This window comes from Parus major, chromosome Z (genome assembly GCF_001522545.3).
Source record: "Parus major isolate Abel chromosome Z, Parus_major1.1, whole genome shotgun sequence".
Classification (NCBI taxonomy): domain Eukaryota; kingdom Metazoa; phylum Chordata; class Aves; order Passeriformes; family Paridae; genus Parus; species Parus major.
Window position 1 is genome coordinate 71764989 of NC_031799.1, and position 14764 is coordinate 71779752.

General features: G+C 38.0%; 1 protein-coding gene across 1 annotated transcript in view; it reads right to left on the bottom strand.

Annotated features, from left to right (window-relative positions):
* The window catches only part of EDIL3 (EGF like repeats and discoidin domains 3), a 233855-nt gene that overhangs the window by 98037 nt on the left and 121054 nt on the right, over positions 1–14764 (bottom strand). The window contains exon 5 of the mRNA XM_015653032.3: positions 158–271. Coding sequence (XP_015508518.1) covers positions 158–271 — 114 coding nt within the window. The remainder of the gene's footprint in view (positions 1–157; positions 272–14764) is intronic.

The following is a 14764-nucleotide window of genomic DNA, read 5'->3' on the forward strand; positions in this document are numbered from 1 at the left end:
TTCTTTATTTTGAGGTTTCTTTATTTGTAAAGAAATATTTTCACAGTACATTAAAACATTTTATTTTCTTTCTTATCTTTTTTTTTTTCCCTGTAAAAATAAAATCTTATCTTTTATATTATTAAAAGATAAAGTTTTAAAACCATGCTGTACTTACTCTGTTGGCAGTTCCTTCCCATAAATTCACCTGGGCATTCACAGGAATAGTTGGCAACAAGATCTGTGCAGATTCCACCATTCCTGCAGGGTTCAGCTTCACATTCATTCACATCTGCAAGAAGCACAGGGGAGGATGCCAGGATTAGCATGGTAAAAGCAATAAACATATGTTTAAAAAAACTGGAAAAAGAGGAAAAAAAGAGTGAGAGAGAAGTTTTATTATGTCCAGTTGTACAATATAATTTAATTATAGGATTTCCACTGTAATTTCATGTGTGTATCACAGCCAAAAGTCACAGTTTTGCCTTAAAAAAAAAACCAACAAATTGTAGTTCCAGTGGAGCATTCAGTAGTGATTCTTGAAAGTTCAAAGCATGTAGCTACTTCTTTATCAACAGATGCCAGTTAAAGATGTGTCTCAGTTCATCTTAATTCATTAAACACATAATTGACAAGGTTGTTTAACCAGCTAAAAAATTCCCTTCCTGTGAAGGAGTTAGTGGGCAAATTGAAACTAATAACTCAATCTTGAAGCCAGCAAATTTCATTAGACTCAAAAGACAGAAAAGGTGGGTAATCTCACTTGAGTTCCTCTTTTGCACAACGCTTTGTCAGACGCCGCAAGAATAAAACTCCCCTGTGTCTTTCAATATAGCAGCTTTAAAGTATAATATCAGATTCCTTTTCTCAAATGTGACACAGAATTTTTCAGTCACCATTAAATAGGCAGAGGGGAGATACTGATGCGACATAATTAAATTTCTCAGTCTCCACATTTATATTTATTCTGCATGGAGCTGAAATGTTATATAGATTTTATATGTCGTTGTCCAAAGGGGCTGCAGGTAAATATTTTTAAAAGGGTAGAGGATGTGGTAAATGTGGTAGATGACATGGTTGATAATATGGGAAATCACTGGGAAATGAAGTCACCCTCCTTGCTGTTGTGTTGAATCTGCTTCTGTCCCCAAAATGATGTTTTTTTTTTTCCTGCTGGCATACACAAACTACAAAAAAATGTTACAAAAACGTGTAAATCTTATGCAACACAGCTTTGCTCAGGAGAATAATTCAGCTCTGTCAACAAAGTTGCTGAATATTTGGTAGTTTCAGCGTGTGACTTTTGTGCTTTCAACATGACTTTTATTTTTTTCCATTTTCCAGGAGTCTATATTCAAAAACTCAGTGTTTTTATATAGTGAATAGGATAATCTTCCCATTGCTGTGAATAGAAACGCAGAGACAGGACTTCAGTGAAATATGAAGGCTAGTTTCAATTGCTTGAACCAGAAAAATTGCTGATTTTTATGCTAAAAATTAATGATGGCAATGGATCCCTGGGCTTTTTTTTAACCCCTCATATTTTAATATTTCTCACTTATAAAGATATTACATACTGGCATAATAAAACTCTAGAGTTAGCTTTTAGATTTTTCTATTAAAGATGAACAAGAGGAGTAACAGCTTAGAGTGCAAGAAATAAAACCTGCCAAGGGAAATGACCAAAGAACAGACCTGCTCAGTTCTAAATTAAATTCTTTATATGTATTTATAAAATTTAACAAGATTCTTCGGCTTCCTATTTTCGTTTTTAAGCAAAGCCCATTAACCTTACATTTTTATCTGGTTATTCATCACTTTAATACAGGCTAACATATTTGTGGGGAAAAAAAAATCAAGGTCACTGTGAACTGAAAAACATTAAGTGAACATATGAACTATCTCACTCTTGGTGAGATGCAGGTGGTAATTTATCCTCTTAAAAGCTTTCCTGTGTAAAGACAATATCTTCTCAAGATTTTTTTTTTCCCCCAATTTGCCATTCCTGTTGAAATATGTAGGAGAAAATGCACAGCTTTCCAGAATATTTCATATTGTCTGTGTGGTGGTGGAGAAAATAAACTGAGCTTGAAGCACCACATCCTTTCAAAGCAATCAGCAGTGATCAGATGCATCAGAAAGATGAAAGTTGTTAATTATTATCTTTGTTACTAGGCTTCTACAGTGATTTCTTCCCAGTAATATCAGAACCTTGAGTCCCATCAGCTCAAACAAATATGTCATATTTGATGAGTGAATGAGGAAAGATTATTCATTTCATCATCATTTCATTTTAGTTGAAAAGAAAATCAACTAAATCAACTAAACTGAGTTAAAGAATAAGGAACATTCTTGAACATGTTCTTGAACATGTGTTAAATAGTGCTTTCTACAGAATTACATATTTTCCTGTTATTATTTCATTTAACTGAACATGCAGAAGAAGAATATTTAATTAAGGGTGGTTCCTAGGAATTGTGGTGAGATTATGCTCAAATTCCTAGATGTGCCAATTCTGATACCACACTTTACACCAGCTGGTGCATTCCTTCCTTCTGAAAGACATAAACTTTGTCATATTATCAGGACAAGAAGTGAATTTCACTAGAAATTTTAAAATGCCAGAGTTTCTTGAGAAGTTGCTCCTACCAGCAATAGTGACTCATACAGAAAACTCTCTGTTACCAGATTTTAATTCTTCACCACATAACCTACATAGGAAGGACAGAGGTTTTCTTTTGATGTAAATTAATAATGCACAGTAAAATCACTGCAGGTTGCTCGTGATTTTTCAGGTGAGGTTGGGTTTTAGCTTCAAGGCAGGTTCTTTTGCTTTGCACCAAATAAAATACAGAGAAATGGGTGCTGCCAGAGAAATCAGATTTCCTCACAGAGGGAGGTGGCAGAACTGATAAACACTCAGTGAAGAGGACTCATCAAAGGCAGAGGGAAAGTCTGGGTTTCTAGATAGTGTCCAGGTTAGATAAAAAGCCAACAAACAAACAACAATAAAGAAAATGAAAGAAAACCAAGAGGAACTACAATACCACACAAACAAAAAATCAACAAAAACACCTCCAACCCAAAACAAACCAAACTAAAAACCCAAACAAAACCACCCCAAAATCCCCAGCCCCAAAAAACCTGAATGCCCAATGTCCCAAGATTTCTGTACTGAAAAGGGACTCTGAAATCCAAGGTGATGCAGGGACATGGAAACCGACCATTTCCTGAAAATAGATTGTTCCTTGAATGAAACAGCTTGAAGGGCTGAGAGAGTTGATCAGGAAGTAAAGGTTATGCTAAGGTTTCCTTGCTGCAGATGATTAAATTTAAATTTCCTATCTCCTAAGATCAATCCATAATCACAAAGCTATTAAGCAGACTTCTATTCGAAGCACAGGCCTGGTGCACCCTGGAACAAAACTTCACTGTCAGAAACTAGGAAAGTAATAGAGAACTTGACTACACCATGCAGTGACTTGGAAAACCATCAAGGGGTAGATTTCTGTGCTTTTGTCCTCCTTTGATGGATTATATATATATATATATAGTTATTTAATCCTCTAAGTATTTAATAAAACATGAATAAAAACTAGTACTTGCAAATATAATGTAATTAAAAATGCCTAGCCCCCATTTTGGGTTTTACCTGTTAAATATAGTCACATGTATTTTCCTGAAAAAATCACCCCCTATGAAATGAATATTTAAATTATGTAGCTGTCATAATAAAAATATCAACTCTTACACAGAGCCATTTGAGTCCTTCAGCAAGGTACTAGGTATAAACCTGACCTTTTCTGAAGAAAGGACCAATAAACTCAATTTAAATGCTTTTTTTGGGTTGTTTTTTTCTTGCCAACACATCCTGTGCTTTGCCTGAGAGCTCACACCAGTGTCTTGTTCCTGTCCCCTGCCTGTTTGTTCTTTTCACAGCCCAAATTCCTGGTTCCTGCCACCTGAACCCTTGTTTCTGGTCCAGCACTGCCTTTTGCCATGCAGGCTTCCTGAAGCTCCCTCCTGCCGACCAGAACATTCTCTCTCTCCTTTGCTTTTGTCCTCGTTTTGGCTGCTGGATCACACTCAGGCTGCTCATCTCAACTCTAAGTCACGTTTTAAAACCAGTCTTCTGATTTTGTGTACCAGTCTTCTGTATTTTGTCTTCAATCTTTGTGATAAAGTGGTTGGCCCCTCACAGAAGCAGCATTTATGTTCAAGAGTCTTCACTGGAAGACAACATGGTCTTTATTAGGAGAATTGATCAAACATAATCCATATTTTTCTTCCCCATGATAAAGTCAGTTTAGGATACAATTTAGTATAATTTAGGAACAAAAAATCATTTAGCTATATCTGATTCATAATTGGCTGCTGTGAAGACCCATAACCGAAAACTGGATAAAGATCAACTCCAAGTCTAATTTCACACTCCCTCCTGTGCCCCAGTTTTTAATATTTTTAAAGAAAACCTGAAATACTTCCCTGCCCAATTCTTCTTCAAAATAAAACTTTTATATAGCTGACAATGTGTTCAAATGTCTTTGCTTTTGGAAACTGGCATAATGTGGACAAAAAGGTAATACAGAATAATTATCTTTAAGCTGGAGTTTAAGCCAAGCTAATCTTGTAGTTGCCTGATGGTTCTTTATAGATTTTTTAAATGCATTCGAGGTATTGTTTCTTTATTGTATAGTGATCCTGAATGATCTAATTGCTCAAATCAATATTAAATCAGTAAGATCACATGAAAAGTATGATCTTGCTTGCAGAATTTTGAAGTATCTTGTTATTGTTTATGCTTGAGCTTCCAGAGGGTCAAACCTTTCACAAAACTCAGCTTGCATACTCATTTTTTTTATTTGCACCAAGCTGCTCAAGCACCAAATATTTTTATGGAATACTAAATGGCAAAGCTCTGTTGAAAAGAATGAAATTATACTGGTTCTATTTGCTAAATAACCTGACTCATGAGAAACTAAAATTTAATAAAATTACCTTAAAAGTGAGCTACTCAGTGACAGGATACAATTTGAAGGATTACAGAAATTCACTCATAGAAAGACACATCTTTTTTAAGAGTAAGGCAGTTTTGTTAAAATATTTACCAAAAAATCCCCAAATTAAAGAATTCTTCCTCATATTCATAAGGTTTATAAAAACAAGCCTAAATTGTAAAGGTCTCCGAAATTAGGTTAACTTCTAGTTTTAGATTTTTGCCTAAAAAGCTAATACATGAATAAGTAAATAAATGTATTTAAAAAGAATGTAAAAGCATCAGAAAAAGCACAGGTGGATAACCTTCAATTTTTGGCTAAAAGATACAGAATATAGAAACAATTTTCATGATAATAATTTATTTCAATAATCTTAATTAGAGGTTTAGGAAAGTCTCTAACATGTTTCCAGAGAAATGTTTGTTTGTAATTTATGTAAACAGATAAACTGTAACTTCAGCTAAAACTGATCCTTGATTTAATTAAGATTATGCAAAAACAAGCACTAGCACGTGTTTGGCTCAACACTGGTGTGAAACATTATAAAAAGAAAAGTGGCATATTTCTGTGAAATACAGGAATTTTGTATATATTATTAAATCTGAATTGGATATATTAACATTCAGCACAAGACAGGGCATGTGTTAGAATTCAGAGGCTTCACTGCTTCTTCAAAGCCAGTTTCCTGACCACAGAAAACTCTAAAAAGACAATGCCAAAAGAACGTGCAGGAAACTTCAAGTGTTATGTGCCATTTGCTGTTGGGATATCTTCAGAAAGAGAAGAAAACAGCTTCACACTTGAGACAAAAAGAGTGCAAACCTCTTGCTCCTCAACCCTTAGAGGTTAAACATTGTATTACTCCTGCTCTCCTAATGCTGCATGGGGTTTTCCTCCTCCTGAGAGTATTTGGAACAAGATACTGTGGTAAATCTCCTCCAGCATTATCCACCACAGGACTGTTAGGATTCTTGCTGAAGCATTCAGTACAAATATTTTATGTTCTAGTCTCCTCCATCTCTGGGGCCCGGCACAGGGAGCACCTGGAGCTGCTGGAGCCGGCCCAGAGGAGGCTCCAGGATGAGCAGAGGGACGGAGCAGCTCTGCTGCCAGGAAAGGCTGCCACAGCTGCCATTGCTCAGCCCGGACAGGAGAAGCTTTGGCCTCAGCTCCCTGTGGCCTCGCAGGGCCCGAAGGAGCCGCAGCAAAGGTGGAGAGAGACAATTGCCAAGGGCTGCAGGGCCAGGAGCCAGGGAATGGCTGCCAGTGGCAGAGGGCAGGGCTGGATGGGATCTTGGGCAGGGATTGTTCCCTGGCAGGGTGGGCAGGCCCTGGCACAGGGTGCCCAGAGCAGCTGGGGCTGCCCCTGGATCCCTGGCAGTGCCCAAGGCCAGGCTGGACATTGGGGCTGGCAGCTCCTGGGACACTGGGAGCTGGCCCTGCCGTGGCTGGGCTGGGAATGGGGGGGATTTGGGGTCCCTCCCAACCCAAACCATCCTGTGGGTCTTTTTGAAGGCAGCAAGTCAAGCAAGAGAGTTACTAAAGTTGTGTTCTAAACTCAGAAGAAACCTTCTAAACAAGCAAGCCACGGAAATAAAAACAATATCTGGGCAAAATTCAGAGTTTTTTTGCTTGGTGATGCATGAATGTTTGAGACACCTCGCACCATTAATATTCTTCACCAACTAAAGACAAAGCAAAACCAATTGTGGGCAAAATTCAATTGCTCCTGTCTAGAATTCCTTCAGAAACTGCTCCTCAAGCATTCTTACATTCTTTTTTCAGAGCAAATTTAGCTCTTCTTAGTCTTCTTTAAAAATTCTAATTTACACATTTTAAATATACTTCTGTAACTAGACCCCTTAAAAATATATTTAGTTCCCCTGGTACCAATCCAGTGGTGTTTTCCATCCTATTGGTTCTGAAATATATTTAGGTCAACTTGTTTCTAGGAAATTGGAATATATAGTATGATCCTCTTCACTTTGATTTGTAAAAAATACAGGCTCTGAGTAAATGAAAAGACTATTTTTAAGTTTTATTTTAATTAATACCTTTTTAAATTTTGTATGGTAAGTAAAATTTTCAATTTAGACAAACCAGCATTTTTCATGATGACTAATTTCCTTCTCCACTCTGTCAGCTTTTCTACCTATAATTTACATTTCTGTTCCACATTATAGTTATTCTGTTATAGCACCAGTGAAATGAGTAGTGGCATGTATTTAGAAATCCAGTTTAAAATCTATTTATTATCTACCACATTCTGCAACTTCTCCTTGCATTCTATAGTGGCACTTCCCCTACGCTACCCTCGCTTAAAGGGAAATTTGAAATGAAATGTAAAGTTTTGAAGTGACTTCATTTCCATACAATAGTAACTATAATCACAGGTTTCAGAATGCTAAGGTTAAATGAAAAACTACCAGAGAAATAATAACTAAAAAAATAATCAAGGAAAAGACACAACTGAGTGTATTCCAGAATATATTTTCACTTTAAATTGTCTACTTCAAAGGATTTAAAATAAGATAAGGCTCTACAAGAATCCTTGCCACAATAGTTATATATCTTGTGCTGTTAACAAGATTTTTTTTTTTTTTGTATTTTTAGAAACTTTTTCATCCCTATTTCATTTTTGAGAACTCTCATAAAATAGACCATGCAGTGAAATTATTCTCTGCATAGGTACCTACTCTCTATTATGCAAAATACTTATCTTTTCCTTATAGCCACTGAAAAGTTATTACAATGTTCTCTATGGAGTCATACTTCCAACACTGGACTAGTCAGTATTTCCTGATCTTCTATTTACCTGTTTAAATGGCTATTTAATGGCTTTTCATCTGAGGTAATTTTAATCTAATGGAATTTTGCAAGAGCCTAGCCAGGACGTTCCTTATTAGTTTTAAAGGAGTTGGTACTTTAAAAGTTTTAATATGTATTGAAGCAGATTTTTCATTTTTAATTACTTTTAATGAATACTGGCATGAAAGCCTTCATCCCATTAAGTAACTTACCATTTAATTTTACACTGTAGAAGTACATCTTCAGGGCAACTATTCCTGGCGTTTCCAATGAACCTTATTAAAATAATTGGCTATTTATATATAACAAGCATTTGACAAATCATTTAAACTGTAGTTGAGGAAAAGAAAAAAAAAATCTTATTAAAAAGTGAATCAACTGGTGAATCATTTTTCATTACATGCAATGCTCCAAAAAACCTCAACTTCAGGAGTAGGTTAAATTATGCAGCATTGGAGCAACTGGATGATTTGCTAAGAGAGTGTAGGTGGGCACGTGGCAGTAAGTCCAATTATTTTCACAATGAGCTTGAACTCAAATCAGTAAATTAGCATTACTTCCCTTCAGACATCCCAAAATAATTGTATCACTTCAAAATGCAGTTGTTTATGCGTTTCAGAATAGAATGAGGGTAGGGTTGCACTGTTCTTACATAAGCATGGCTATGGCACAGGTTTTTAAAAATGTCATTAGACAAACAAGTCCTGGAAGATACAAAGATGGATGTTCTGAAATTAAAAAGCCAGATGGTTATGTTTTTTACACATGTCTTTATTTGATACACGCAGGGTGAAGTGTACTCATTTACGGCAAATCTGTATAAATCTCATTTAAACAATCAAAAAAAATTTGTCTGAGGCACTTGCATAAGTGCACATATATGTGCTGTACAGAGGTAATTTCTACTCTTTGCTGACAGTTTTTGAATTCAGACTCTGAGTTGCTCATAAATATGTGTTTGTTTTACTGTTAATGGATCTTAAATTTAATGTACAGCTGCAAGGAAAGAAACACTCATCACGAATTTTACCTTTTGGACTGTGGTGATTTCCTTGTCTCCTCTGCAAAGGTGACAAGGAAGACCCCAACAAAAGATGCAGCAGTTCCATCACATCAGCAATGACTGTCTGGTTCAGAAAGAAAAATATTGTTTTTCAGTCTGTACATAGAATCTGTGCCATAACCTAATGGTGTGGGTGCTACCATTCCTGTAAAAATCTCTACTTTTGCTGAGAAATGGGAGGAGGTTCTCTCCCTGTTATAAGCATTGACATCATGAAGTCAGAAATAAGCATTTTAAACTCCTAATTTTACATTTGAGACTCTCTTCATCTTTCACTCTTTTCCTAATTTTGGTGTATGTCTTCAGGAGAATTATCCTGAAGCTGCCTTAAATATTTAGAGACAAGGAAAATGGAGAGGATGAGAAGGGAGCAGATAAATTTCTCTCTAAGAGTGACAATTTCTGGTATGGAAAATAATATTGCTTTTAAGAAAACTAAAAACTACTTGAGATTAATGACTGTATGCATAAACAGCTCTGGTAGGTATGTGAAAGGATCACACAGAATACATTTTTCAGAGCCAGATGCCTCCTTATTGACTTGTGGGGAAGGTAAAAGGAGATCTGACAAGATTACAAAGCTTACCTATTATTTGGAGGTAAATAACAATCTAAATACTCTTTTATGGTGCAGCGTCTACACATCTGGACCAGGCAACAGCAATTCACTGTTAATGTTTTGTTGTAACAGGGACAATTTCTGAATGTAATTCCTGAATTGAATTTACTGGAAATGTAGAGCTGGTGGTTTCACTTCTTAAGGAATCCTAGAATCCCGGAATGGTTTGGGTTGGAAGGGATCTTAAAGATACCTAATTCCAACCCCTGCCGTGGGCAGGGACACCTCCCACTATTCCAGGCTGCTCCAAGCCCTGTCCAGCCTGGCCTGGGACACTTCCAGGGATTCAGGGGCAGCCACAAGTAATGCCATTCATGTCCCTCTGCATGGTCCCATCTCCTCACTTCTCTAGGACCTAGCACTGGCCACATTCTGTGATCCCACTGGAAGTCCCTTAGTGCAGTTAGTTTCCAGACAATCCTGGTGATCTGATTCAAACAGAATCCTGAAGGGGATAAATTTCCAGTGAAGAGCATCATTATTTTTGGCAGAATCAGACAATCACACCAGAGGACAGAATAAATCTCAAGCCAAAGCACGGCTGTCAGAAAGCCAGGGGTGTCTCATGACATCAGACACTTAGCACATGATAAGAAAAGGAAGAAAAACGAGATCTATTAATAGTTTTCCGTGTACTTTGAGAAAAAAAACAAAAGTTATGCCTACATTTGTAAGAAGCATGGTCTAACAGAATTGTATGTGCAGAGTGAAACCCTTAGAGCTGAGCACACAAGGTCTGCACATCCCTACACAGGTCCCAGGCATGTTTTCTCTGTACAAATTCTAGAATATCTGGGTGGCCTGAATTTCCATTTACCCCCCAGAAGGTTTTAAGTCGATTCCCAGTGTGTCAAATCTCAGGAATTTCAGCCTGCTGGGCTATTTTCTTTTAGATTATTTTAATCTCACAGGGATCCAGTTCTTGTGCTCTCAGCCTGCTGTCACACAAAGCAAAGTGCAGTAAGTAGATATGATCAAGAGATTTTCTTTAAAAATGCACTCCTGACTCAAACTAAAACTCTCAGCCAGATGATCTACAGAAATAATTGTACGTTATTTAAGAATAAATGCAGAATAAATGCAAACTACGTGAATATCCTGGGTATTCATATGAAAATGTGACAGCACCGTGGGTTTTGCTTGAGATATTTTATGAATACAAAGGGATTAATTTGTGATGCAGACTGGTTTCTGCCACTAGACCATTTTATCTTTATACTGAGCTTCAAGCACAAGGACTGATTTTTCAAGTTTTGCTTACACAGGCAATGAGTCTGATGCAATATCCTTCTCTCCCCCTGTACACTTGCTTGATCTCAAAAGTGTATCCACATGAAAAAAATACTGCTTATAATTTCAAAAGAGTAGCTAGACTACTGAATGTACTCCTGGATCTTCCTTCTAAGATCTTTGACTTCTTCAAACTTCTCACCGGAACTATAGTATAAAAACAAGCCCTGATAACTGAATTAGTTTTCATTCTCTTAATTTTTCCGAAAAAGTTGCCATGCCAATTGTTTGATTTCCAAACAATAAAGCTACTCATAGAATTTTCAGCTAGTTCAACAAGCAGTACCAATGTTTAATATAGTAATAGGGAACTGCACAGCCATGTGCCAGCATGAGTTTCTAACACAAATACAACATTTTAATTCTTCATCCCTGACACACCTACACATTCAGATGGCTGAGCACAGTAGCTCTTACAGGAGCACAACAATAAAACCAAGAAAAATATCTGAATTATGAAAGTTTTTGTTTGTTTGTTTTTCTGTTCTTTTTTTATTTGTTTTTTTCCCTAACAGCTCCTTCCTACACAGATGGATCAGACCTCACCCCTGTATGACAAAATTTTAAGTGATAAGTGCTGTCTTGCTAAACAATCAGATTTCAAGATTTCATTTATTTCTTTATCTTCCTCACAGGAATGTGCTGGTGTATCTGTTAGAAAATTGCTGGTGCAACAAAGACTGAAAACAGTTCTTCTTATAAATCTTCATGTGGCTGTGTTGACCCTAAATCATCACAGTGGCTGAAATTGACTTTTGGGTTGTGGTGTCTACCTAAATGGGCACAAAAAGTGGAACAAAAAAAAAAAGCAAACTAGATGCTTTGTCCAGCCAAAGTTTTCATGTGTTCTTTCCCTAACCATACCTCTCTACTGTGGCTCATCAGCTCTTCCCTGGGACTCAGTCCACTCTAAGATAGTTTATTACAATATTTTTGTTATAAAAAAATGAATGTTTGATGTAGACCTACAATAGGATAACTATTCTCAAATTTAGAATGGATTCCTTTCATTCAGTACTTCTAATTTTTAATTCAAATATAAAGAGAAACTTGTCTGTATAAAACATCTCCATATGCTGTCTCTTTTAATGCAGAACATGAACAAATTTAATCTCTTTTGCAATCAAACAGCAATTCCTGCATTTTTGGAATATTAATTTCTTTCCACCATAAAAAACCAAAACAAACTAGTCCTTAAGAAAGACACTAATTAGGGAAGGACAGATTTACCCACCTACAAAAAAAGTTTGTAATGGCTATTGACAACCTAAGTGATTTTTGCACCATAGAAACACAGATCTTCTTAAAAGCACCATTCATTATGTAATTCAGTCACTGCCTAGGCTGGAAGGAACCCAACTCCTCTGTTTAATATTGCCATAAAACCACAAAGCAATCAGGAAGTTCTATTTCCTCCCACTATGACACCTTATGAAACAAACTTAGCCATCACCAAGGGCTGCTTCAGAAAAGCCTCAGCTCTTTACCCAGTTCTGGTTAAAACAGGGATTAAAATAAAAAAAAAAAAAATCAGAAGGAAATTTAACAACAAAATGCTGCATAAACAATATAGAAAGTGTTGTTAGGATCTTCTGGCAAATAAATCTTACAGCTTTCTCTTCAGTATAGGTCATTGTTGCTGTAAAATACACCACTGAACAAAGAAGGTTTTGAGAAGGCCATTGAGGAACGATTTAAAAGTGCAAGAAAAACCAACACACTGCATGGAAAAGGCAATGATTTTAACTGGATGCACAGGAAGAGTGAGAGGGAGCATAACAAATGTCTGCAAAATAACAGGTGGTGTACACAAGGCATTCAAAATCTGCTTTTCTTCCAGTCTTATAATAGACAAAGGATGAAACATTTAAAGATGCTGAAAGACAGCAGGCTTGAAATTGAAAAGGGATTTTTCTTTTCAATATACAGCAAAATTAGACTTTTGAAACTCAATATACTATGTATGAGGAAATTGTTAAGATCAGTAATTCAACAAGGAAAAAAAAGCTATTTGAAGTGTGTGTGGATAAAAAGAATGAACAATGCTATACAAGCAAATTCTAAGAAGAGTGAAACAAAATTGGTGGGGATATTATACTTCCTACCTGGGACTTTAAGGCAATCTCTGGCTCTTACTGAATCAAATAAAATCTTCAAGTAGGGGGGCAAGCCTCAGTTCAGTCACCTACTCCTTTAACCACAAAATATATTTGGACTTCAAGGAAAACAAACACCTCCTTCCAATTGCCCCAAAATTGGTGTCACTGCTGTCCAATCTCACCACACATTTGTTGTAAGAGGATCCATCAGCAAAACATCCTCCATTTTCAGCTGAAAAACCTGTACCTCATCAGAGGTTTTTTTTTTTTTTCCCAGGCAGTTCCCACACAAGTTTTCCTGGACTTCTGTGAATGGAAGAAAGCCACCAGGGGCTCCCAAATTTTTTGGTTCTGCCATTTCCTTCAGCCCAATGTCACAGCTTCAATTTTGGGAACATTTTACCGACTTTTCTTCCAATACCCTTCAGTGGCTGTGTGTTTTTATATTCCTTACTGGTGGGTGATCTCTCTTAGATATCTTTCAAATTGCCCACTTTCTTTCATGTTTTAATAGAGTTAAAGTCTAGAAGTTTCATAAATAATGGTATATTCTTCCTCCTTCCTTTCTTGTCCAAGCTTTTGGTTAAACACGGGAATAGTTTTCAAATTTCAGCTGTATAATGCTTAGAGGCACAAGGACATACTCATGCAACTGGATACTATACTATAGAGTTTATTGCTATGTCATTAATTGTCTTGTTGATAGTATAATTTATTAAAACTATTCATAGAGCTAATTGTGATGAAAGATTAACCTGCCCCCTCCAGAATAAAAAGGAACATCTGTTTTACATTTAGAACACCCCAAACAGACATTTTTCTCCAAATAATATGGAGGAACCATAGTCTGTGTGTGCCAGGAGGAGCATGGGATGAAAATCTGGGGTGGTGCAACTACATGCAGACTGGTACATTAAATTTTCCCACTTGGCTTGGAGCAACTTGCATCTGTGCAAGAAAACAATGGGTTTCAGTCTTCAAAACAGGGCAGCTGCATGAAAACCATCTGTGGGGAATGGTTTTTGGAGTGCCCTGCCACCCAGCTGCATCCAGGAGTGGTTTAACAAGAACACCCATTTTTTGTTAACACAAATATCCATGCCGCATTCTGCTCCCTCCTCACAGAAATTCCTTCCTGGCAGCTGGAAAAGTCATTGTGATACCTGGGATGGGGTAACCCCACGTGTAGGGACAGACTGGGGAACGAGAGGCTGGAAAGCAGAGCCAGGGAAAGGCACCGGGGCTCCCGGTCAGTGGCCGTGCCCTGGGGCCGGGAGGGACATCCCTGTCCTGGGGCACCGGGCCCAGCAGGGCCGGCCCGGCCAGGAGGGATTGTCCCGCTCTGCTCTGGGCTGGGGCGGCCTCACCTGGAACGGTGCGTGCGGTTCTGGGCCTGACAGAATAAAAATGACATTAAACTGTCAGAGACGTGCAAAGGAGGGCCATGGGGATGGAGAAGGGCCTGGAGGGGCTGCGTGAGGAGCGGCTGAGGGCACTTGGTGCGTCCGGCTGGAGGAGACTGAGGGCAGACTCAGCACAGCTACGGCTTCCTCATGGGAGGGAGAGGAAGGACAGCTCTGATCTCTGCTCCTGTGACAGGGACAGGGCCTGAGGGAACGGCTGGAGCTGGGCCAGGGGTTTGGGGTGGATTTTGGGAAAGGTTCTTCCCCCAGAGGTGCTGGCACTGCCCAGGCTGCCCAGGGAACGGGCACAGCCCTGAGGCTGCCGGAGCTCCAGGAGCGTTTGGACACCACTCCAGGGATGGCCAGGGTGGGGTTTTGGGGTACAGGAACGAGGTTTGGACTTGATGATTATTGTGGGTCCTTTCCAGCTGAGGAGATTCCTTGATTTTATACCGGAATTTGCTGGTAGAGGTTATGCATCAGGTCAGGTGGCCAGAAACGTGTGG